Genomic DNA, 20,993 nt, shown 5'->3' with positions numbered 1-20,993 from the left:
CAAAGGACAGCCCACAGGTCCTGGGCAAGTCATTCTGCCTTAGTTTTACATAAATATGGTATCACAACGTGGGCCACCCAACTTCAAACAGCTGTTGTAGCAAGTAAATGAGGTCATACATGGAAGAGCTTTGTTAAAGTTAAAAGCTTTTGCATAGGCATCATTACAATTTCTGACTTCACACTAAATAGGGACAAAGTGACTATCAAAGAGGAGGGTCCTGGGTGAATTTCTCTTACTCTCTCCTTGAACACTTCTGAATGTGGAACAGTAATCCGGCAAACTCGATTTGGCTCACACCTAGAACACAGAGCCCAGCCAAGGAAAAATACACACTCAGTGTTTGGATGGAAGAGGGCACACACGCCACTGCCGTCAACATACCTGCTCTCCAGGGGCTGGCGGCTGCCCAGGCAGCAGCACACCACAGACAGCAGTCACCCTGGAGGAGAGGTCAGCTGAAACAAGGTGTCCTTGTAAATACTGCAGCTCCTTCTCCTTACGCCAAAGGGAGGCTTCTGGATTGGCCAACACCAAGGCTTTCTCTAAGTCCTGCAGCTGGGCCTCTTCTAGTAACCTGAGGAAAATGAGGATCTCATCAACTACTCTAATGCCCAGTAAAGCCACATCGAGATCTCCAGGAATGCTCCTGCTTACCTTAACCTGAAATGGATCAGTTCCTCACTGTTAAAAATCTTCTTAAGGAATGATAACTTGTGCTCTTCATTCATACAGGTGACCAAAGAAAGACAATTGGCTGTGTACCTGGAGAAAACCAAAGTATATAAACTCAGAACCTGCAGCTGATTCTAAAGAATAAAGGAAATTTGCTAGCCAACTGAACACTAGAAAAGGAAATCTTATAATTAACACAGGGAAGGGTAGAAAACACAAATCAGGCAAAATAAATTCACCTAATGGAACACGAAACAATGGAATTCCACTCATACCATCTGATTTCCCTCTGAAATGACACGTGAAAGGGAATAAGAACCCCAAAGGGACCAGAACAAAAATGACATCTTTTAAAAGGTTTCCCTTTCCTCCTCATGCACACAATTCCAGACTCCATCAACCATCCCCACACTAGAAGCCCAGGAACAGCCCAACAGCTACGCACCAGCGGACCAAGGTGTCATGGCTCCTGAGGAGTGGGATGCACACGCTCCAGTCCCAGAGCTCCCGGAACACAGACTGCTCTTGCTGCAGAAACTTGTAAGCTGCTTCCATTAGGTCCCGGAGCTTCATCCGTCTGCGCCCATACCGGACTGGATTTGCATCTGAGCTCTCTAGGAAAAGTCTTTGAAAGACTGGAGAAGTGTCCTTGAAATACTTCAGGGCAAACCTTCACAAAGAAAAAGAACTTTCATTGCTTGGTAAGAATATCAAAGTATACATATCCACTTAATGAGACAACGGAACATAACAGTAACTCCCAAGGGTTTGAGAACCAAAAGAGATGAATGCTTAAAGCCACTAGTCCTAAGATTATATTCTGTTCAAGTTCAGGAACCAGAATTGCAGCATGAGATATCTAAGAGGAAACAAAAACCACAAGAACTTATCACAAGTGTTTACTACTGAAAATAAACTCATTTTCAACAAATATTTATTGACTTCTCACTATGAGTCACACACACTGTGTTTCAGACACCGTGTTAAGTCCTGGAGGTACAAAACCAAGAAGATACTTTCCTTGAGGAGCCTTTTATCTAGGAAGGAGGAGAGTCACAGAAACAACGAGAGGCACAAAGAAAACAGATTCAACTGAACCTGGAAGAGTCAAGAAGAGATGCTTTGGCTGCACCTTAAAAGATGAAGAGGTGATCCTCATGAGAGGCAGTAAGATTGGAAAAGAGGGACAAAAAGCTACAAGACATACAGGAAATAATTAACAATGGCAATAGTAAGTCCTTCTGCATCAGTAATTACTTTTAATGTAAATGGTTTACTCACAATCAAGACACAGATTGGCTGAATGGATATAAAAAAGAAAAAAAAAGCATCAAACTATATGCTATGTACAAGAAACCCACTTTGGATCTAAGGCTACACATAGGGTGAAAGTGAAGAGATTAAAAAAAAAAATTCCATGCAAATGGTAATCCAAAGAGAGCAGGAGTGACTATATTAGTATCAGTCAAAACAGACTTTAAATGGATAGAATAATGAGACAGAAGATCAATAAGGAAACAGAGGACTTGAACAACACTATAGACCAAAGGGACCTAACAGACACATACAGAATACTCTACCCAGCAACAGCAGAACATATATTCTTCTCACATGCACATGGAACATTCTCCAGGATAGGGCACATGTAAGGATGCAAAACAAGTCTCAACAAACTTTAAAGTAATGAAATTACACAAAATACTTTTGTATAATAATACAAAATATTACAATAGAATGAAACTAGAAAGCAACAGCAGAAGGAAAACTGGAAAATCCTCAAATATGTGGAAATTAAACAACACACTCTTAAACAACCAATAGATCAAATAAGAAGTCACAAGGAAAATTAGAAAGGACCTTGAAACAAATGAAAAGAAAAATACAACACACCAAAACCTATGGGATACAACAAGAGCAATGATAAGAGTGAAGTTTATAGCTACAAACATGTATATTTTAGAAGATCTCAAGCTAACAACCTAACTTTACACCTCAAGTAACTAAAAAAAGAATAAACTAAACCCAAAGCTAACAAAGAAAGGAAATAATAAAGATTAGAGCAGAGATACAGACAAGAAAAACAACAGGGAAAAAAAAATCAACAAAACTAAGCACTGGTTTTTGAAAAGATCAAGAAAAGTGATACACTCTTAGCTTAACTAAGAAAAGAACAGAAGGTTCAAAAAACAACACAAATGAAAGAGGGGACATTATGGATGCCACAGAAATAAAATAGACTATAAGGAATACTATGAGGGAATTCCCTGGCGGTTCAGTGGTTAGGGCTCCACGCTTCCACTGCAGGGGGCATGGATTCGATCCTTAGTGGGGGAACTAAGATCCTGCATGCCACATGGCGTGGCCAAAAACAAACAACCCCCCACACACACACACACAAAATTAACAATTGTTGGTATGGATGTGGAGAAGCTGGAACCCTTGTGCACTGTTGGCAGGATAACGTGGTGTGACTCCATGGAAAACAGTACAGAGGTTCCTTTAAAAAAAAAAATAGGGGGCTTCCCTAGTGGCACAGTGGTTAAGAATCCACCCACCAATGCAGGGGACCGGGTTCGAGTCCTGGTCCGGGAAGATCCCACATGCCGTGGAGCACCTAAGCCCATGCGCCACAACTACTGAGCCCACGCACCTAGAGCCCATGCTCCGCAACAAGAGAAGCTGCCACAATGAGAAGCCGGCGCACCATAATGAAGAGTAGCCCCTGCTCGCCGCAACTAGAGAAAGCCTGCGTGCAGCAACAAAGACCCAATGCAGTCAGCCATCCAACCATCCATAAACAAATACATATATACATACATAAATTTTATTTTAAAAACTAATAATAAATAGGGACTTCCCCGGTGGCTCAGTGGATAAGACTCTGTGCTCCCAATGCAGGGGGCCTGGGTTTGTTCCCTGGTCGGGGAACTAGATCCCACATGCATGCTGCAACTAAGAGTTCACATGCCACAACTAAGGAGCCTGCCTGCCGCAACTAAACCTGGCACAACCAAATAAATAAATAAATATTCACAAAAATAAAACTAGCACATCTTTTTTCACCACAAAGCAAATATACTAGTTTAATTACAGATTGAAATACAGTGAATCACATGATGCACTTATCCATACGGCCCAGCAATTCCATTTCTAGGTATAGAGCCAAAAGAACTGAAAGCAGGGTCTCCAAGAGATTTTTGCACACGCATGTTCATAACAGCACTATTCACAATAGCCAAGAAGTGGAAGCAACCCAAATGTCTTTTGACAGATGAATAAACTGTGGTATATACATACAATGCAATACTGTGTAAACTTAAAAAGGAAGTAAATCCGGTCACATCCAACAGCATATATGAACCTTCAGGACATTACGCTAAGTAAAGTAAGCCAACCATAAAAGGATAAATACTGTATGATTTCATCTATATTAGGTATCTAAAGTAGTCAAATTCACAGATACAGAAAGCAGAATGGTGATTACCCGGGGGCTGGGGGGAAGGAGAACAGGGGAATTGTTTAGAGAGTATAAAATTTCAGTACTGCAAGATGAAAAACGTCTGGAGACCTGTTTTACAACAATGCAAATGTTTTTAACACTACAGAATTGCATACTTAAAAATGGTTAAGATGGCAAATTTTATGATTTTTTTTTTACCATAATAAAAATAAGTATGTGCATTTTTTTTGCAGTATGCGAGCCTCTCACCGCCATGGCCTCTCCCGTTGCGGAGCTCAGGCTCCAGACGCGCAGGCTCAGCAGCCACGGCTCACAGGCCCAGCCGCTCCGCGGCATGTGGGATCTTCCCGGACCGGGGCACGAACCCGCGTCCCCTGCATCGGCAGGCGGACTCTCAACACCAGGGAAGCCCAGTATGTGCATTTTTAAGAATGAAAATAAACTTTAAAAACTTAAACATACTCTACAGAATTTATGTATACTGCAAACATGGTGATTCTCAGTATATTCAGGTAGTAAATGATGTAGAAGCACATCCTTGCTGTTTCTACTGTACTCCTTGGCATGTTGAGTAGAAGGAAACCCAGGAAGTGGGAAAGGAATCAAAGCAAACTCCTCTGTGCCCTGTATGTATTGGTCTACAATGAAAGCTATTGGTTTAGCTCTTTCTGTACTCTCATTACCCCGGTCTGCTCTGAAGTGGGACTAGAACAGGGAGTATGTCAACAGTAGGCATTATTATCCCAAATGTAAAGCTAAGGAAACTGAAGTGGTTAGTTTATTTGCTCAAGGTCACAAAGCTACTAAGTGTAAAGAGGCTATCTGAATCCAGGCTTTCCAACTCCACAATCAGATGTGTGATTCAGTTGCTCTACTACAGACATGAAGAAAGTGGATTCATCAAGAGTTGGGAGTTTTCTCGATAGATAAGAACACTGAACCGACAGACAAAAAAGCAGATATTAATAGAAAGACAGCAACCATAAGGTCAAAAATAGAATTTTAAGCCACATAAGGAAGGTACAAACTGGAAAGAGCTGATTAACAGGAAGAAAGAATTGGCAGTCCCAGTGAGGAGAAAGACTAGTGTGTTAAATGAACTAGTGGGATAGGAGATGGCAGTCTGGGAACAGAGCGTTTGAGCCAGTGACTTGTAAGGTGGTGGTGCAGATGTGAGCTAGACCCAGGGTGTGACCACTGCAGTGAGTAGGATAGGTGAAATGAACACAGAAGTCCACTGGAGATTAACTAGTCAAGGAACAACAGAGTCAGCACTGCATGGATATTCCAAGTGTGACACAGGAGCTGGGGTGGGGAAGAAGATGATGGGCCGGTTGCCAAGTTCTTCAAAGAAGGAAGAGGAGCTCGGAAGTTCATCAGTAATCACAAGAAAGCAGCAGCAGAAAATAAAGCAGAAGATGGCAGGTGTCATGGCAACAAAAAAGTCCAGAAAACTTCACAGAACAGAGAGGAGGACACCCACTAAACATGCAGACTGTGAGGGATATGGAGGGTTCGATTAAAGACACCCTTCCCTGTTAAGGACCAACACAAACACAATATCAAGACCACCGTAAATCAGTGAAGACAAGGAAGCAAAAGTAACAGAGAAGAGGCTAAGTATACAAGAGAGTGTGCAGGTTATGGAGCACAAGCAGGGAAAGGGTTTGGGTGAGGGAAGAGGCCTGGATGTCAGCTGGGTGGGACGATACAAAATGAGAATTCAGGAGATGGGTGGGAAAGCTTGGACTTCAATGAGCAAGCCAGGCCAACAGGAATAAAGGCTTTGTACATTAACGCTCATGATATTCTGAAGGAGACTGGACAACTGGGTCTCAGGAGATTTAGCTGTGGGGACTTCCCTGGTGGTCCAGTGGTTAGGACTCCCCACTACCACTGCAGGGGGCACAGGTTCAATCCCTGGTTGGGGAACTAAGATTCCGCATGCCGAGCAGCACAGCCAGAAAAAAAAAGATTCAGCTGTGGCTTGGAAGAGAGACATGGCAGCTGTGGTGTGGGAGGCTGGTCGTCCACTAGCTCATGGGCAGCTGGTGTTGGCAGTGCACGTGGAACCGATGGGCAGCAACAAACATGTAGGAGATAAGCAGTAACCAAGTCATCAACCCGACCCAAGAGGTCTTTGAGGATACAGGGAAATGAACAGAGTGGACTGGCAATGGCTGTAAACCTGTGTAGTAGGCTTCCCTATAGCGGAAACAGACTGTGGTCCACTGCAAGTATACAAAAGGAGGATGGGCTGATATTCCCTCCTGAACTTAGGTGACTACAGCACCCTTTTCTCTAGAGACCCATCATTTTCAGAAAGTGCTCTAAAATTCTGATCCAGGCAGTGATGGATGGACCAGTAAAGCGTACTTAGGCAGAGAATAACATGATCAGATTTTTCCCTGGAGAATATTCGAAGTCTATGGAGAATGGTCTCTTTCCTGGGATAAAACGAAGAGTTGTAAGGTCTAAAATGCAACAAGGAACACTATCCAGTTAAACGTCTAATCTTGGATCAGCCACTTACTTGGGCAACTCAGCATCTAGAGGTAAGACCTGTGGTCCAGTTCTGGCTCTGACACTTAGAACAACTTAGTTAACTTAGTTAATCCCTCTAAAGATTTGAAATGGGACTAAGAGTGCCTGAATATGTCACAGTACAAAGATTAAAAAGATAATGTTTATCTACTTACTTAAATACTCTAAAGCCTGTATAAATATGTGTTATTACTAAAATACCACCATTCTGTTCCAAAATCCACACTCCTAACTCCCACGGCAGATCCACAGATTTTCATATCCAAGGATGTTCAATGTCACATTATACATCAAAAATTCAAAAACAACCTAACTGCCCAACAAACGGATAAGTGGTAAAATACTACACAACTTTTAAAACAACTTTATTTACTGATGCAAAGATGTCCATATGTGACTAAATTTAAAAACAAGATGCAAGTTAAAAATTATGTTTTTATTAAAATTAGTATATAGTCAAAAGTCTGTTTAGATTTTATTAAAATTTGATTTTGAAACTATGTGCACAAATGTTCTAAAATTTGCTGTGGGGACGGTTGCACATACCTGTGAATATACTAAAAACCACTGAATTGTACACTTATGTGGTATATAAACTACAACTCAATAAAGCTAATTTTTAAATGTGTGCACATAAATATATCAGTGTGCACACTCTCAGATGGGTGCAAGAGTAAGAAAAAGAAAAGGGATTTGGGAGGAAACATACCAAACATAGCAGTTATCTCTGGAGAGTAGGATTTCAGGGTGGAGAGGACTTTTTGCTTTTTAGGATTCTGTATTATTGAGTGTTACCTGAACATATTGCTTTTGTAATTAAAAGAGGATGTTCTCCTCAGAAGAATGCCGCCAGAATAAGTAAAATAATTCTTGAAGGGGGAAAAAAGTCTAAAATTAAATGTGTGTTACCCTTACAACATTCCTGGACACAGTTTTGAAGCAGAGGTTTATAAAAGCATAACTACTTTTGGTCCCTCATTCCACTCTATGCCAGCCTGATTTCAGCATGATTGTACATATATATACAGCACTTTACACATGAAGCATGCTCTACCATAGCATTCCACCTGCTATTGTTCACAAAAGACCATTAATAGGCCCACCTATTAATGCTCTTCCCAATCAAAGACATAGCACTGATGTGGATCCACACGTCCAGGACAAACTGACAGCAAATGCGAAATTGAAGCCAAGAAATTAACCCAGTACAACCCAAAGGAACTTAGGTGATTACCATAGTTCCCCCTTATCCACGGGGGATGGGTTCCAAGACCCGGAGTGGATGCCTGTCACCACGGATAGTACTGAACTCTATACACACTTTTTTCCTATACATACATGCTTATGATAAAGTTTAATTTATAAATCAGGCACAGAATATCCAAATTGTCAGCAACACTACTCCTGTGCTTTGGGGCCATTATTAAGTAAAATAAAGGTTACTTGAACACAAGCACTTTAATACCACAACACAGATGGTTACTAAGTGACTAGTGGGTAGGTAGCAAATACAGCATGGATATGCTAGAGAACGAGATGACTCATCCCGGGCAGGACAGCACAAGATTTCATTATACTACTCAGAACAGCATGCAACTTAAAACTTATGAACTGTTTATTTCTGGAATTTTCCATTTAATTTTTTGGGGTATGATTGACTTCAGGTAACTGCAACCACGGGAAACGAAACGACAGATAAAGGGGGACTGCTGTATTCTTTCCTTCCTGGGAGTAGAAATATAATCATTAGCTATAACATGCTGTTCAGATCAAGTTCTGTGTAAATCAGTCAACAAATATATGAACGGCTCAAACAGGATGAGTGGGCAGCACCACAAAATAGAAAAAAGAGCATGGGCTTTGGAAGCAGCTAACCTAGGACTGAATTCCAGCTCTGCCACTTTCTAGCAAAGGGACTTTGGGCAAGTTACTTAGCATCTCTGAGCCTCAGTCTCCTCATCTGGAAAATGGGAATAACACCTAACCTCTGAGGGTTGGAGACAATGCCAATAAAATGCGAGAGTGGTTGCTGTAGTACTCATCATTAATGAAAGGCAGTTTCCACAAGATTTGCGTGAAAGGACAGTGTGTTAAAGGGACTCGCAAGGACCAGGGAGAGGGGAGAAACAAGAAAGGGGGAGCAAACTAAAAGAGCAAAGAACTAAAAGATGCAAAATATAAGAGTAAAGTACAATCAGAACTTAAAAGTAAGGTTACACTCCTGAGAGAACACTAAGGGGAAAAAAAAAATCAACACATAATGTAGTATTAACCATCTGAAACCATCTACAAAGCTACAGCTGAAGAAATCCGGGAACACAAGAATGGAAAGTTAGGAACAGAACTAGATGATTTTTCAAAAATAGCACTTTGGGGCTTCCCTGGTGGTGCAGTGGTTAAGAATCAGCCTGTCAGGGCAGGCAAGACGGGTTCAAGCCCTGGTCCAGGAAGATCCCACATGCTGCGGAGCAACTAAGCCCGAGCACCGCCAACTACTGAGCCTGCGCTCTAGAGCCCACGTGCCACAACTACTGAAGCCCGCGTGCCTAGAGCCCGTGCTCCGCAACAAGAGAAGCCACCAGGATGAGAAACCCACGCACCACAACGAAGAGTAGTCCCCGCTCGCCGCAACTAGAGAAAGCCTGCACGCAGCGATGAAGACCCAACACGGCCAAAATCAATCAATTAATTAATTATTTTTAAAAGATGCTCCTTTAAGTACACAGAACATTATTCATGTTTAGAGTTAAAGTCCTTTATCTTCTTAATTGAAAAACCCCTGACACTCATTTAGCTGCCTCTTTTGACTATTCCACACAAACCTATCATTTTGAGAAAGCCTGGTGCAGCGGCACATGCCTATAGCCCCAGCTACTCAGGAGGCTAAGGCAGGAGGATGGCTCGGGCCAGGAGTTCTGGGCTGCAGGGTGCTATGCCGACTGGGCGTCCGCACTAAGTTGAGCATTATTGGGGTGACCTCGTGGGAGTGGGGGACCACGAGGTTGCCTGAGGGGTGAAGCAGCCCAAGTTGGAAAGAGAGCAGGTCAAAAGAAAAATGCATTAGAATCCAGTTCTAATACAACTTCTTATCACATTTTGGATGTAGATAGATTTACAGAAAATTGGAAGGGACACTAGAGCTCTTGTAACCCACTCACTTCAGCTGTTCCAGCAAGCAGGAATCTCACCCATCTGAAATGGATGCTGTAAGAGCCTCAGCTAAAACTCATTTAGATCTGCTTATATGCATGTCTTGCCACGTGACAGAATCCTTGAGGGCAGGGAGATATCTTGGTTATATTTTCCAGACCGGTCTTGATGGTCAAGACTTAAAACCTAGTAAATGGTCACTAAACTGAGCTGGATAAATGGCTTCTGCTGTGATTATTTTTATAAAATAGTACCACTCCTCTCTCCCCTTTCTGAATTTCCCCTTTTCTCTTCATCTCAGCTCAGACTCCTCCTTACTTCCCAGGAGAGAGTAGGTTCTACCACCTCAAGGAGAAATGTGAAGAATAAAACTGTTACTCACGGGAGGACGTCAGGATGGTTACCAATGAGTCTGCTCATCGACACACAGAGCCTTTCGTGTAAGTCATGGTTGACTTGGCCCCCAGCTTTAATGGCTTCAGCATTCCTTTCCAGCAAATCCAAAAGGAGAGGGCGCAGCTGGCGGCCAACCAGCACAGTACAGTCCTTATCCAGAAGTAACTGTGCTAAGGTACTCAAGATACACTGGCGATCTTGAGGTGTCCACACCTGAGAGAAAGGCAAAACAAAATTTCTACGTAAATGATTTTCATTTCTACTGCTACAGGAGAACAGAGTCCTGGCTTAAAATCAAACTATCTAATTGCCAGACTTCACAACTGAATTTATCTTATAAAACATGGTGGGGTTTTTTTTTGGCAATAGAGGATTAGTTAATTGAATGTAAATGCTGTTACAAATAAGTTTCAGTCCACTGGGGTTTGAGGTAAAAGGACTGACACCAGGATTCCATGTAAAATGCTAGATAGCTTCAGCTTCCTTGAAAAGTAATGTTTCAGAGTCATAACAGTTTCCAGGGAATCCAGTGTTTCCCCCAACACCTTTGTCTTGGAGGAAAACAGGAATTAAATGAGAAAAAAATAAAGTGCAGTTAGTATGCAAAACTGCCAACTCTCTTGAGGAAAGAATAAAGAAATCAGTTCCTGGAAATGAATGATGATATATCCCCATGAAGGCTTCAGATTTTAATAAATAAACAAGATAGATCCAAAGCAGACAGCCACACTTTGATATGCAAGATGAAATAAACCACAGAATTCTAATGCCTGGGCTCAGTATGTCCATAAGCATAAAAAGAAAAACTGAAAAGTATGTAAAAGGTCTCATATTGCTTGTGTGTATGCAAGTCCGCACAACCCTTGCTGCTGGGCAACGTGACAGTGGTTTTAAATTGCCTGAGGCGTATACCCCTGACCCAGCAAGCCCAAGGCTATGAATTTATAGCCTAAAGACTTTGACACTAAATGGTTATCTGTAAGAGTACAGCTTGGGCACAACCTAAATACCATATTCAAAAATATAATAATTTTTTCCAAAGTTCCAAAGTTGTACTTGTAGGTAGTGTTAATAATTTATTCCATTTTATTACTTACTAGTGTTTCACCATATGAGCATACCACAACTTGTTTATCCTTTCAAATGTTAATAGATATTTGCACTGTTTTCAGCTATCATCAATAAAGCTACCATCAACATTCATGTACAAGAGACTGATGGACATATGTTCATTCCTCTGTCTTTTTTTGGTTTTTGGCCACGCTGCACAGCGTGTGGGATCTTAGTTCCCTGACCAGGGATCTAACCCGAGGCCCCTCCAGTGGAAGCACGGAGTCTTAACCACTGGACCACCAGGGAAATCCTTCATTACTTTTTTTTTTTTTTTTAGCGAAGTATAGTTGATTTACAATGTTTCAAGTGTACAGCAAAGTGGCTCAGTTATACATATATATACATACATATGTATATATTCTTTTTCAGATTCTTTTCCACTATAGGTTTATTACAACATATTGAATATAGTTCTCTGTGCTATAGGGTAGGTCCTTGTTATTTATCTATTTTATATATAGTAGTGTGTATCTGTTAATCCCAAGTTCCCAATTTCTCCACCACCCATATTTTCGTTCCTCTTAATCTTTTTATTACCAAAGAGTGAGATTGCTGGGTCACACAATAACTGTATGCTCAACTTGATAATACACTTTGGCCATCCCGCCGCATGGCTTGCAGGATCCTAGTTACCCAATGAGCGATCAACCCGGGCCCTCGGCAGTGAAAGCAGAGTCCTAACCACTGGACCACCACGGAATTCCCTAAACTTTTTTTTTTTTTTAACATCTTTATTGGGGTATAATTGCTTTACAATGGTGTGTTAGTTTCTGCTTTATAACAAAGTGAATCAGCTATACATATACATATGCTCCCATGTGTCTTCCCTCTTGCATCTCCCTCCCTCCCACTCTCCCCATCCCACCCCTCCAGGCTGTCCCAAAGCCCCGAGCTAAAATCCCTGTGCCTTGCGGCTGCTTCCCCCTAGCTATCTACCTTACTACGTTTGTTAGTGTGTATATGTCCATGACTCTCTCTCGCCCTGTCAAAACTCACCCTTCCCCCTCCCCATATCCTCAAGTCCGTTCTCCAGTAGGTCTGCGCCTCTATTCCTGTCTTATCCCTAGGTTCTTCCCTAAACTTTTATTTTTAACTTAAGAAAAAAAATTTTTAGGGCTTCCCTGGTGGCGCAGTGGTGAAGAATCCTCCTGCCAATGCAGGGGACACAATTTCAAGCCCTTGTCTGGGAATATCCCGCATGCCATGGAGCAACTAAGCCCATGCACCACAACTACTGAGCCTGCCCTTTAGAGCTCGCGAGCCACAACTACTGAGCCCGCATGCCACAACTACTGAACCCCACACGCCTAGAAGAGAAGCCGCCTCAATGAGAAGCCCATGCACCACAAGGAAGAGTAGCTCCCGCTCGCCGCAACTAGAGAAAGCCCGCGCACAGCAACAAAGACCCAATGCAACCAAAAATAAATAAATATAACAAATAAATTTTAAGAAATTTTTCAATGTTTAACAGAAGTTGTCTTCCAGAGTATCTGCACCATTTCACATCCCCACCAGCAATATCTGAGCGCTTCAGCTGCTACATAACTTCACCAACACATAGTATTATCGGTCTTAATTTTAGCCATTCTAGCGGAGGTGGAGTGGTATATGGTATGAAGTATTTAATAGCCATTCATTTATCTTCTTTTGTGACGTATTTATTCAAATCTTTTACCCGTTTTTAAATCGGGTTGCTCCTTTATTAACTATGATGGTGTTTGTAGATCCTCTCTAACAGCTTGAGGAAGTTTTGCTCTATTCCTATCTTGTTTTTGTCTATTTCTTGAGTGAACTTTGGTAATTTATATTCTATGAATGCTCCTGTCATCTAAATTGTCTAATTTATTGGCATAAAATTTTTCATATTAGTTACTTATTTTTTTATTCTTTTCAAACTCTGTAATGGTGGCCTTCTTTCATTCCTAATAGCTTGGATTTTTCCCTTTTATTCTTGGTCAATCTTTTCAAAGAATCAATTTCTGGTTTTACTGGTTTGCTATATTGTTTGTCCATTTTCTATTTCATTCGTTTCCACTGTTATCTTTATTATTTTCTTCCTTCTATTTATTTTGCGTTTAATTTGCTCTTCTTTTCCTAATTTCCTAAGGTGGAAGCTTAAGAAATATCACTAATTTCAAACCATTTTTTCCAAATGTAAGAACTTAATGTTATAAATTTCCCTCTAAATGTTATGAATTTCCTTCTAATTGTTGTTGTCTGCGACCCACAAACTGTTTAAGCTATCATACAGTTTAAAATATTTTCTGATTCTCCTAGTGATTTCTTCTTTAGCCATCAGTTTCTTTTAATCTTCTTATTTAATCTCTAACATTTAGGGATTTTTCCCAGCATCATTTTGAGGGTTTTCCCCCCTAATTTAATCTCATTGGGGTAACTGAATATGCCTTGTATGATTTCAACTCTCCTAAATTTGTTGAGACTTGTTTAATGGCCCATCTTATGATCTATCTTGGTGAACATTCCAGATGTGCAGAGTATGTATTCTGCAATTACTGGACACAGCATTCTATAAATGCCAGTTAGGTCAGGTTTGTTGATGGTGTTCAAGCCTTCTATATCCTTACCGATCTTCTGTATTTGTACTATCAGTGACCAAGGCTAGAGTGTTAAAAGTCTCCAATTATAATTTTGAGTTTCTCTATTTTTCCTTTTCTGTCACTTTTTGATTCATGCATTTTGACATTCTGTTATTCGGTATACATATATTTAGGGTTTCTTTCTTAATTTTGCACTCCTGACATTTGGGGCTGGATAATTTCCTTGTTGTGAAGGCTACCCTGTGCACTGGAGGGTGTTCAGCAGCACCCCAGGCCTCTACACTCTAGATGCCTACAGCACACCCCCATCACAAGTTGTGACAACCAAAAAACATCTCTAGGTTTGCTCTAGAAAGCAAAATTGCCCCCAGTTGAGAACCAGACAGGGTAAGAAAAAAAAAATTTTCAAAAAGAAAATGGAAATATGATGGACAGAAAATAGTTTCTTTAAAAATTAAAAAAAAGCAGTATTTCATATACCATTTTAGAAAGCTTGGATTTTAATTCTGGAGATAGTGGGGAGCTCTTAGGCAGAATGGCAATAGATTCAGATTTGTCTTATTAATGATAATTTATATTAAGTGACCAGAATACGGATGGGAGATAATAGCTAAAGGGAACAGGGGCTTCTTTTTGAAGTAACAAGTGTTCCAAAATGGACTGTGGTGACAGCTGCATATATGTGTGAACAGAGCGAAAACCACTGAACTGTACACTTAAATGGATGAATTATATGGTATGTGAATTACATGCCAAAGCTGTCTTTAAAAAATTATAATTATAGCTCATATGTATTGATTACTTACTATGGGTCAGGCACTGTGGTAAACTCCTCAAATGCATTATCTAGATCTCACAACAATCTTATTTGTAGCAATAATAACAGCAACCCGTTTTATAGACAACACTTACTATATTCTAGGCATCTAATCCTCATAGCAACACATAAGTAGGTAAAATTATCCCCATTTTACAGATAAGGAAACTGAAAAATAAAAAAGGGGTAAGGTCACAAAGCTAGGAGCAGAAACAGGAATCCATGTCACAGAATCTGGCTCCAGAGTCCCTGCTTTTAACTACTCTCTGTAACTATTTAGCGGCTACCATATGTAATACATATCATATCAAGAAACTGAGACTCAGGAGAGTTGAGCAACTTGTGGGAGGACCCAAAGGCAGTTAAATAAGAGAACAGAGGGACTTCCCTGGCGGTCCAGTGGTTAAGACTCCAAACTTCCACTGCAGGCAGTGCAGGTTCGATCCCTGGTCAGGGAACTAAGGTCCCGCAAACCGAGCGGCCAAAAAACAAAACAAAACAAGAAAAAGAGAGAGAGAATGGATTTGATCTTCAGCCGTACTTCAGCCCCAGTACCCACGCATGCTCTTAAGCACTGTGCTCTTCCTCAACATAAACAGTGATCAAAGAGGTAAGGTGTGACTCTGTGATTTATAAGAAATACAAATCGGGTCTTCGACCCTATTCCTGGCCGAGTTCCTAAAACCCCTGGAACTTCCTGTGATGAGAGAGAGAGAGAGATAAAGGTGTCTTGTTATGTTAATGCAGTGAATTGTGGAAAGCCACTAAGATGGGAGCTGGTTGCCAGGAGAACCAATCATGTGATTAGAGTATTGGAACTTTCAGTTCTGTGCCCTCCCAGGAGGGCAGACGGGCTAAAGATGGAGAGTTCAATCACCAACGGCCAGAGATTTAATCAACTGTGCCAATGTAAGGAAGCCTCCATAAAAACCCAAAAGAACATGGTTCAGAGAGCTTCAGGGTTGGTTGTCCTAATAAGTAAAACATTTCTCTGAGTTCTGTGAGCCACTCTAGCAAATTAATCAAACCCAAGGAAGAGGTCATTGGAACCTCCAATTTACAGCCAGTTGATCAGAAGCACAGGTGACAACCGGTGTGTATGTTGCAGGTGGGAGAAGTCTTTTAGGGCTGAGCCTTTACCCTGAAGAATATGATGCTTTCTGCAGATAAACAGTGTCAGAATTGAGTTAACTATAGGACACCAGCTGGTGTCTGAGACTTGCTTGGCGGTGGTGGAAAGAACACCCCCACGGTGCAATTAAGAGTCAGAACTGTAGGATGGTAGAGATAGTAGGGAGGAAGCGAAAGGAACAGATCCAATACTGAGTAAGGAAAATCAGGAGGACTTGGCTATATGTGAAGAAAAGGAGTGAAAAGGGACTGGATAGAGAGACAGTGGTGTCACCAGCTGAGATAAAGAAAAAAAAAAAAGGAAGCACAATCCTAAAAAATTCTTACTTCAGATCCCAAGCTCCATGAGAAGTAATGTTTCAAAAACTTTGCTGGGACTTCCCTGGCAGTAGAGTCGTTAGGACTCCGTGCTTTCACTGCAGAGGGGGCCTGGGTTCAATCCCTGGCTGGAGAACTAAGATCCCACAGGCTGCGTGGCTTGGAAAAAAAAAAAACAAAAAAAACCTTTGCTTTCCAGTAAAAATTATTTTGCTTCCCAAAATAGAAGAAAAACAGAATGACAACACAATCAACTCTTCTCTGAACGAAAGGCTTGAAACTATTACTGAAAATGGAAAGGAACACACCTGAAAAACATCTCTCAGATTGGATAAAATCTGAGAGAGAACGTGAGACAAAGAAAGGGGAAGCACAGGTGTCCCTATCTCCTTAATTCAACTAAACTTTCAAGTAGCTTTTAAGTTCCTTAGCATCATTATATAGTCTCAGAATCTACCTGAGTGGTTCACACTTCAAAATATCAGATTCTCTTAAAAACGGCTACAAACCACTTTTCTCATTTTACTCCCAATACATAAGCACCAATTTTATATCCAATTACAGTGGAGAATCATAAATAAATCCCCTATTGTCCACGGTCCATAAGCCCCAGCTTCAGAACCTCTGTTCTAAAATGCAAGCCCACTTACAGAAAAATACTTCTAGCCACAATACATAATTCATGAGCCTGTCACCACAAGCTCACCTCATACAAACTGATCATCTCTTTCCTTAGTCCAGCCCACCAAAAATCTGTTTTCTTTCCTAGACCTCTCCATTTATGTTAGTGATTCCCTTCCCTGGGGGAATCACAAGCCAGATAACTATCCCAGGCCTATCTTCCACTGCTCCCTCCCCTTTGCTATACACGTTCATTTGTTGTCACCAAACAGAAATGCCTCTCATGCTAGTTCCCAGCTACTCCAGACACAAAATACTGCTGTTGTTTCCTAAACAATAGGATATATACGGTCTACATACTGGAATTCGAAAAAAAATTTTTTCTACTCTCAAGAAGCTAACAGGACTTCCCTGGTGGCGCAGTGGTTAAGAATCCGCCTGCCAATGCAAGGGACACGGGTTTGAGCCCTGGTCCAGGAAGATCCCACATGCCGCGGAGCAACTAAGCCCGTGCGCCACAACTACTGAGCCTGCGCTCTGGAGCCCGCGAGCCATAACTACTGAGCCCACGTGCCACAATTACTGAAGCCCGTGTGCCTAGAGCCCGTGCTCCGCAACGAGAAGCCACCACAATAAGAAGCTCGCGCACCGCAACGAAGAATATCCCCCGCTCGCCGCAACTAGGGAAAGCCCACGCACAGCAACGAAGACCCAAAGCAGCCAAAAAATAATAATAATTAATGTAAAAAAAGAAGCTAACAGACATTGGGGGGGGAGCACAAAACACAAAGTTAAAATGCCAAGTGAAAAAACTCAAGACAGCTGGTGGTAAACGAGAGATCGCTCTTAAAAGGCCAGAGCACCCATTTCCCTGAAAACCAATTCATAATTCCATGGCTTAGAAATTATGCACTCAATGTCTCGCTTTGTCCATCAGTTGTTTTCCGTGTTTATGAACGGTCTCTAAAGATAGACGCTCAATTCCCTGTGGACAGAGACCTTAACGAATTTATGTCTCCTCAAAGTGCCACACTGTGTGCTAGGCAGAGCAGGAACACAATCAATGCTTATCATTGGGCCGAAAAGTTGGGACTGGGCAGACAGGAAACATTCACCCAAGCTAACAGGGGTAGCTAGACTCGCCACACTTAGATAATACACATGTCAAAAGGGCAGACACGCAACCTCAGTTACAGAAAAACCACCCACATTTCTCTCCGAAGGCCACGTCTGCCGCACGCAGTCAGGGCGCTGCAAGGGGGTAAGTCGGTGGAGAGGGGAAGGCAAGGCTCTCCCCCCGAGAATAACAAAAGGCTCCTTCCTGGCTCCTCAAAGGCGCGAGGACGCCTCCGCCACGGGCCAGCCCTGGGGAGCGGGCCAGAGTGACAAGACGCCGCTTTCCTGTCCCCTGCGTCTCCGCGCAGGGCCATGGGGCACGCGCCAGGGGATGGCGGGGGCGGCCGGGCGCTTTCACTCTCGTTCCTTCTCTTACCTGCTTGACCAAGAACCTGCCCAGCTCGCTGCGGCTCTTCTCGTTCTTGGCAGCGATTAACCGCAGAGGCGCGGCCGCCACCTCCAGCAAGAGGTGCTCCATGACCGCGGGCCCTCAGCCCCAGACGGCCACCGACGCTCCCTGCTTCGCGCTCAGAGCCCCCAAGCCGCTGAGGTCCCCGCGCCGGAGCTGCCACCAACTACGCCCCCAGAGAAAACAACCGCCGCTTCTCCACGGACACGCTGAGCGCTGCAGCACACGTGGGAGGAGCACGCGGCGCACTGCGTCACCAGCCTGCGACGGCGCCGGCTTACGACGCAGACCCCGCCCCCTCGGCACCGGAAACGCGGGCGTCCCTATCCGGTCAACTCCCGCTGGGGAATCCGAGCAGAAATGGCTTTTAAAGCCGAGGCAAGAGATCGCTGTGATGGGACGTCCGGAGACGACGAGTGGTGGGATAGCGAGACGGAAGATTCCGCCATGCGGGAGAAGCTAGGGAGCCTGTAGGGCTGTGGGATCCTCCTGCCTCCTAATACCTCAACAGGCGAAAAGATCAGATAGGAATGAAAAGCAGATTCGCCCCTTCTGACCCAGCAATTCCCTTTTTAGACCTCTGGCCTGTGGAAATTCACACCCAAGTGTAACAAGCATAGCCCTGGCAGCATTCTTTTTTTTTTTTTTAATTTTTGGCAGCGTTGGGTCCTCGTTGCTGTGCGCGGGCTTCTCATTACGATGGTCTCTCTCGTTGCGGAGCACGGGCTCTAGGCGCGCGGGCTTCAGTAGCTGTGGCTCGTGGGCTCTAGAGAGCAGGCTCAGTAGTTGTGGTGCAAAGGCTTAGTTGCTCCAGCGGCATGTGGGATCTTCCCGGACCAGGGCTCGAACCCGTGTCCCCTGCATTGGCAGGCGGATTCTTAACCACTGCGCCACCAGGGAAGTCCCTTGCAGCTTTCTTAATATAAATATTGGATATAAATGTTAAGATGGGTGATAAAATAAATTTTCACGTATTGACATATATGAAAGTCATTCTTGGCTTATACATGAGTTAACTTGAATTTTATGCTAACTAAAATAGCCTGTTTATGGCCTATCAGACATAAATTGTATATCTGCTCTAATTATTAAAAGAGCACACTGGGGCTTCCCTGGTGGCGCAGTGGTTGAGAGTCCGCCTGCCGATGCAGGGGACACGGGTTCGTGCCCCGGTCTGGGAAGATCCCACATGCCGCGGAGCGGCTGGGCCCGTGAGCCATGGCCACTGAGCCTGTGCGTCTGGAGCCTGTGCTCCACAACGGGAGTGAGCCACAACAGTGAGAGGCCCGCGTACCGCAAAAAAAAAAAAAAAAAAAAAAAGAGCACACTGACCATAAGTAAAGAATGTCCATGTTAAATATAAAGATTAAATGTCTCTCTTCCTGGGATGCTAATGCTAGTACTCCTTTGATGATAAGACTTCCTTTACAGGTGCCAAGGCCATGCTGGCTTGCTGTGTACTTGCTGATCTGTGTGTGTGTTTTTTAAAACCTTGATGGAATGTAACCTTGTCTTGTTTAATGTTCTTTGTTCTGACAAGATATAAAACTGTGCCGGAAACCATGCTTCTCTGGAGCAGCTTCTCAGAGTAATCTGGGAAGCTGGCTTCCAGGCTAGTCCTTAGTTTGGCTCAAATAAAACTCTTTTCTATTCTTATTACAGATTATTGATTATTTTCATTGACATGGGAATGAAATAAAGTATGTAAGGTATAGAATAGTCTTTAGGCACTGTGAAGAGGGGAGTAGAAGAGTACATAAAAATTAACAGTACATTTACGTCAAGTTCATAAACAAGCCAAAATAATCACAAAGTCAGACTAGTGGTTGCTTTTGGGGGGTATTGCCTGCAAAGGGCCTAAGGGAACCTCCTAGGGAGATGGAAATGTTTCATTATCTTCCCCTGGGTTGTGGTTACTCTGGTAGATACAAAAGAGAAAAAAAATCAACTGTACATTTAAGATTTGTGCACTTTTGTAAATTCTACCTCTAAAAAGTGTTTTAAAAGGGAGTAGATATTTCTTTACTGACATGGGTAGCTCTCCAAAGGAAGTTTAAACCTTTTAAAAATGTATTTCAATTTGAATTTTTGTCAAGGATTTGAATGTTTGCTCCTTGGGGAACTCAAACTCAGCAGAAGTTTCAGAACAAGTGAACTATGAAAATGGGACAGAATACATTTCCAAATAAATAATATTTTTAAATTTCCAAGAAGAGGCACTTCCCTGGTGGCACAGTGGTTGGGAATCCGCCCGCCAGTGCAGGGGACACGGGTTCGAGCCCTGGTCCAGGAAGATCCCACATGCCGCAGAGCAACTAAGCCCGTGCGCCACAACTACTGAGCCTGGGCTCTAGATCCCGCGAGCCACAGCTACTGAAGCCTGTGTGCCTAGAGCCTGTGCTCCGCAACAAGAGAAACCACTGCAATGAGAAGCCCACACACCACAACGAAGAGTAGCCCCTGCTCACCGCAACTAGAGAAAGCCCGCGCACAGCAACGAAGACCCAACACAGCCAAAAATAAATAAATAATAATTAAAAATTCCAAGAAAATTGAGAGGGTTCCCTGAGAGTTCATAGCACAATAGATGAAAAATTACCCACACTTGTGGAGTGACTCAATTTTTTCCCTGAGTATCTCCCATGTATACCTGAAGTATACATGTTAATTAACATGTTTGTTTTT

General features: G+C 42.7%; 1 protein-coding gene across 1 annotated transcript in view; it reads right to left on the bottom strand.

Annotated features, from left to right (window-relative positions):
- Nucleotides 1-18,377, bottom strand: part of MDN1 (midasin AAA ATPase 1) — a 152,735-nt gene extending 134,358 nt beyond the window's left edge. The window contains exons 1-5 of the mRNA XM_065888608.1: nt 18,276-18,377; nt 10,212-10,438; nt 1,121-1,345; nt 658-765; nt 385-577 (exon numbers count right to left, since the gene is read on the bottom strand). Coding sequence (XP_065744680.1) covers nt 385-577; nt 658-765; nt 1,121-1,345; nt 10,212-10,438; nt 18,276-18,377 — 855 coding nt within the window. The remainder of the gene's footprint in view (nt 1-384; nt 578-657; nt 766-1,120; nt 1,346-10,211; nt 10,439-18,275) is intronic.
- Between the last annotated feature and the right edge of the window lie 2,616 nt (nt 18,378-20,993).

This window comes from Phocoena phocoena, chromosome 12 (assembly GCF_963924675.1).
Source record: "Phocoena phocoena chromosome 12, mPhoPho1.1, whole genome shotgun sequence".
Classification (NCBI taxonomy): domain Eukaryota; kingdom Metazoa; phylum Chordata; class Mammalia; order Artiodactyla; family Phocoenidae; genus Phocoena; species Phocoena phocoena.
The sequence above is the reverse complement of the archived record's forward strand: the minus strand, read 5'-3'. Positions and strand labels throughout refer to the sequence as shown.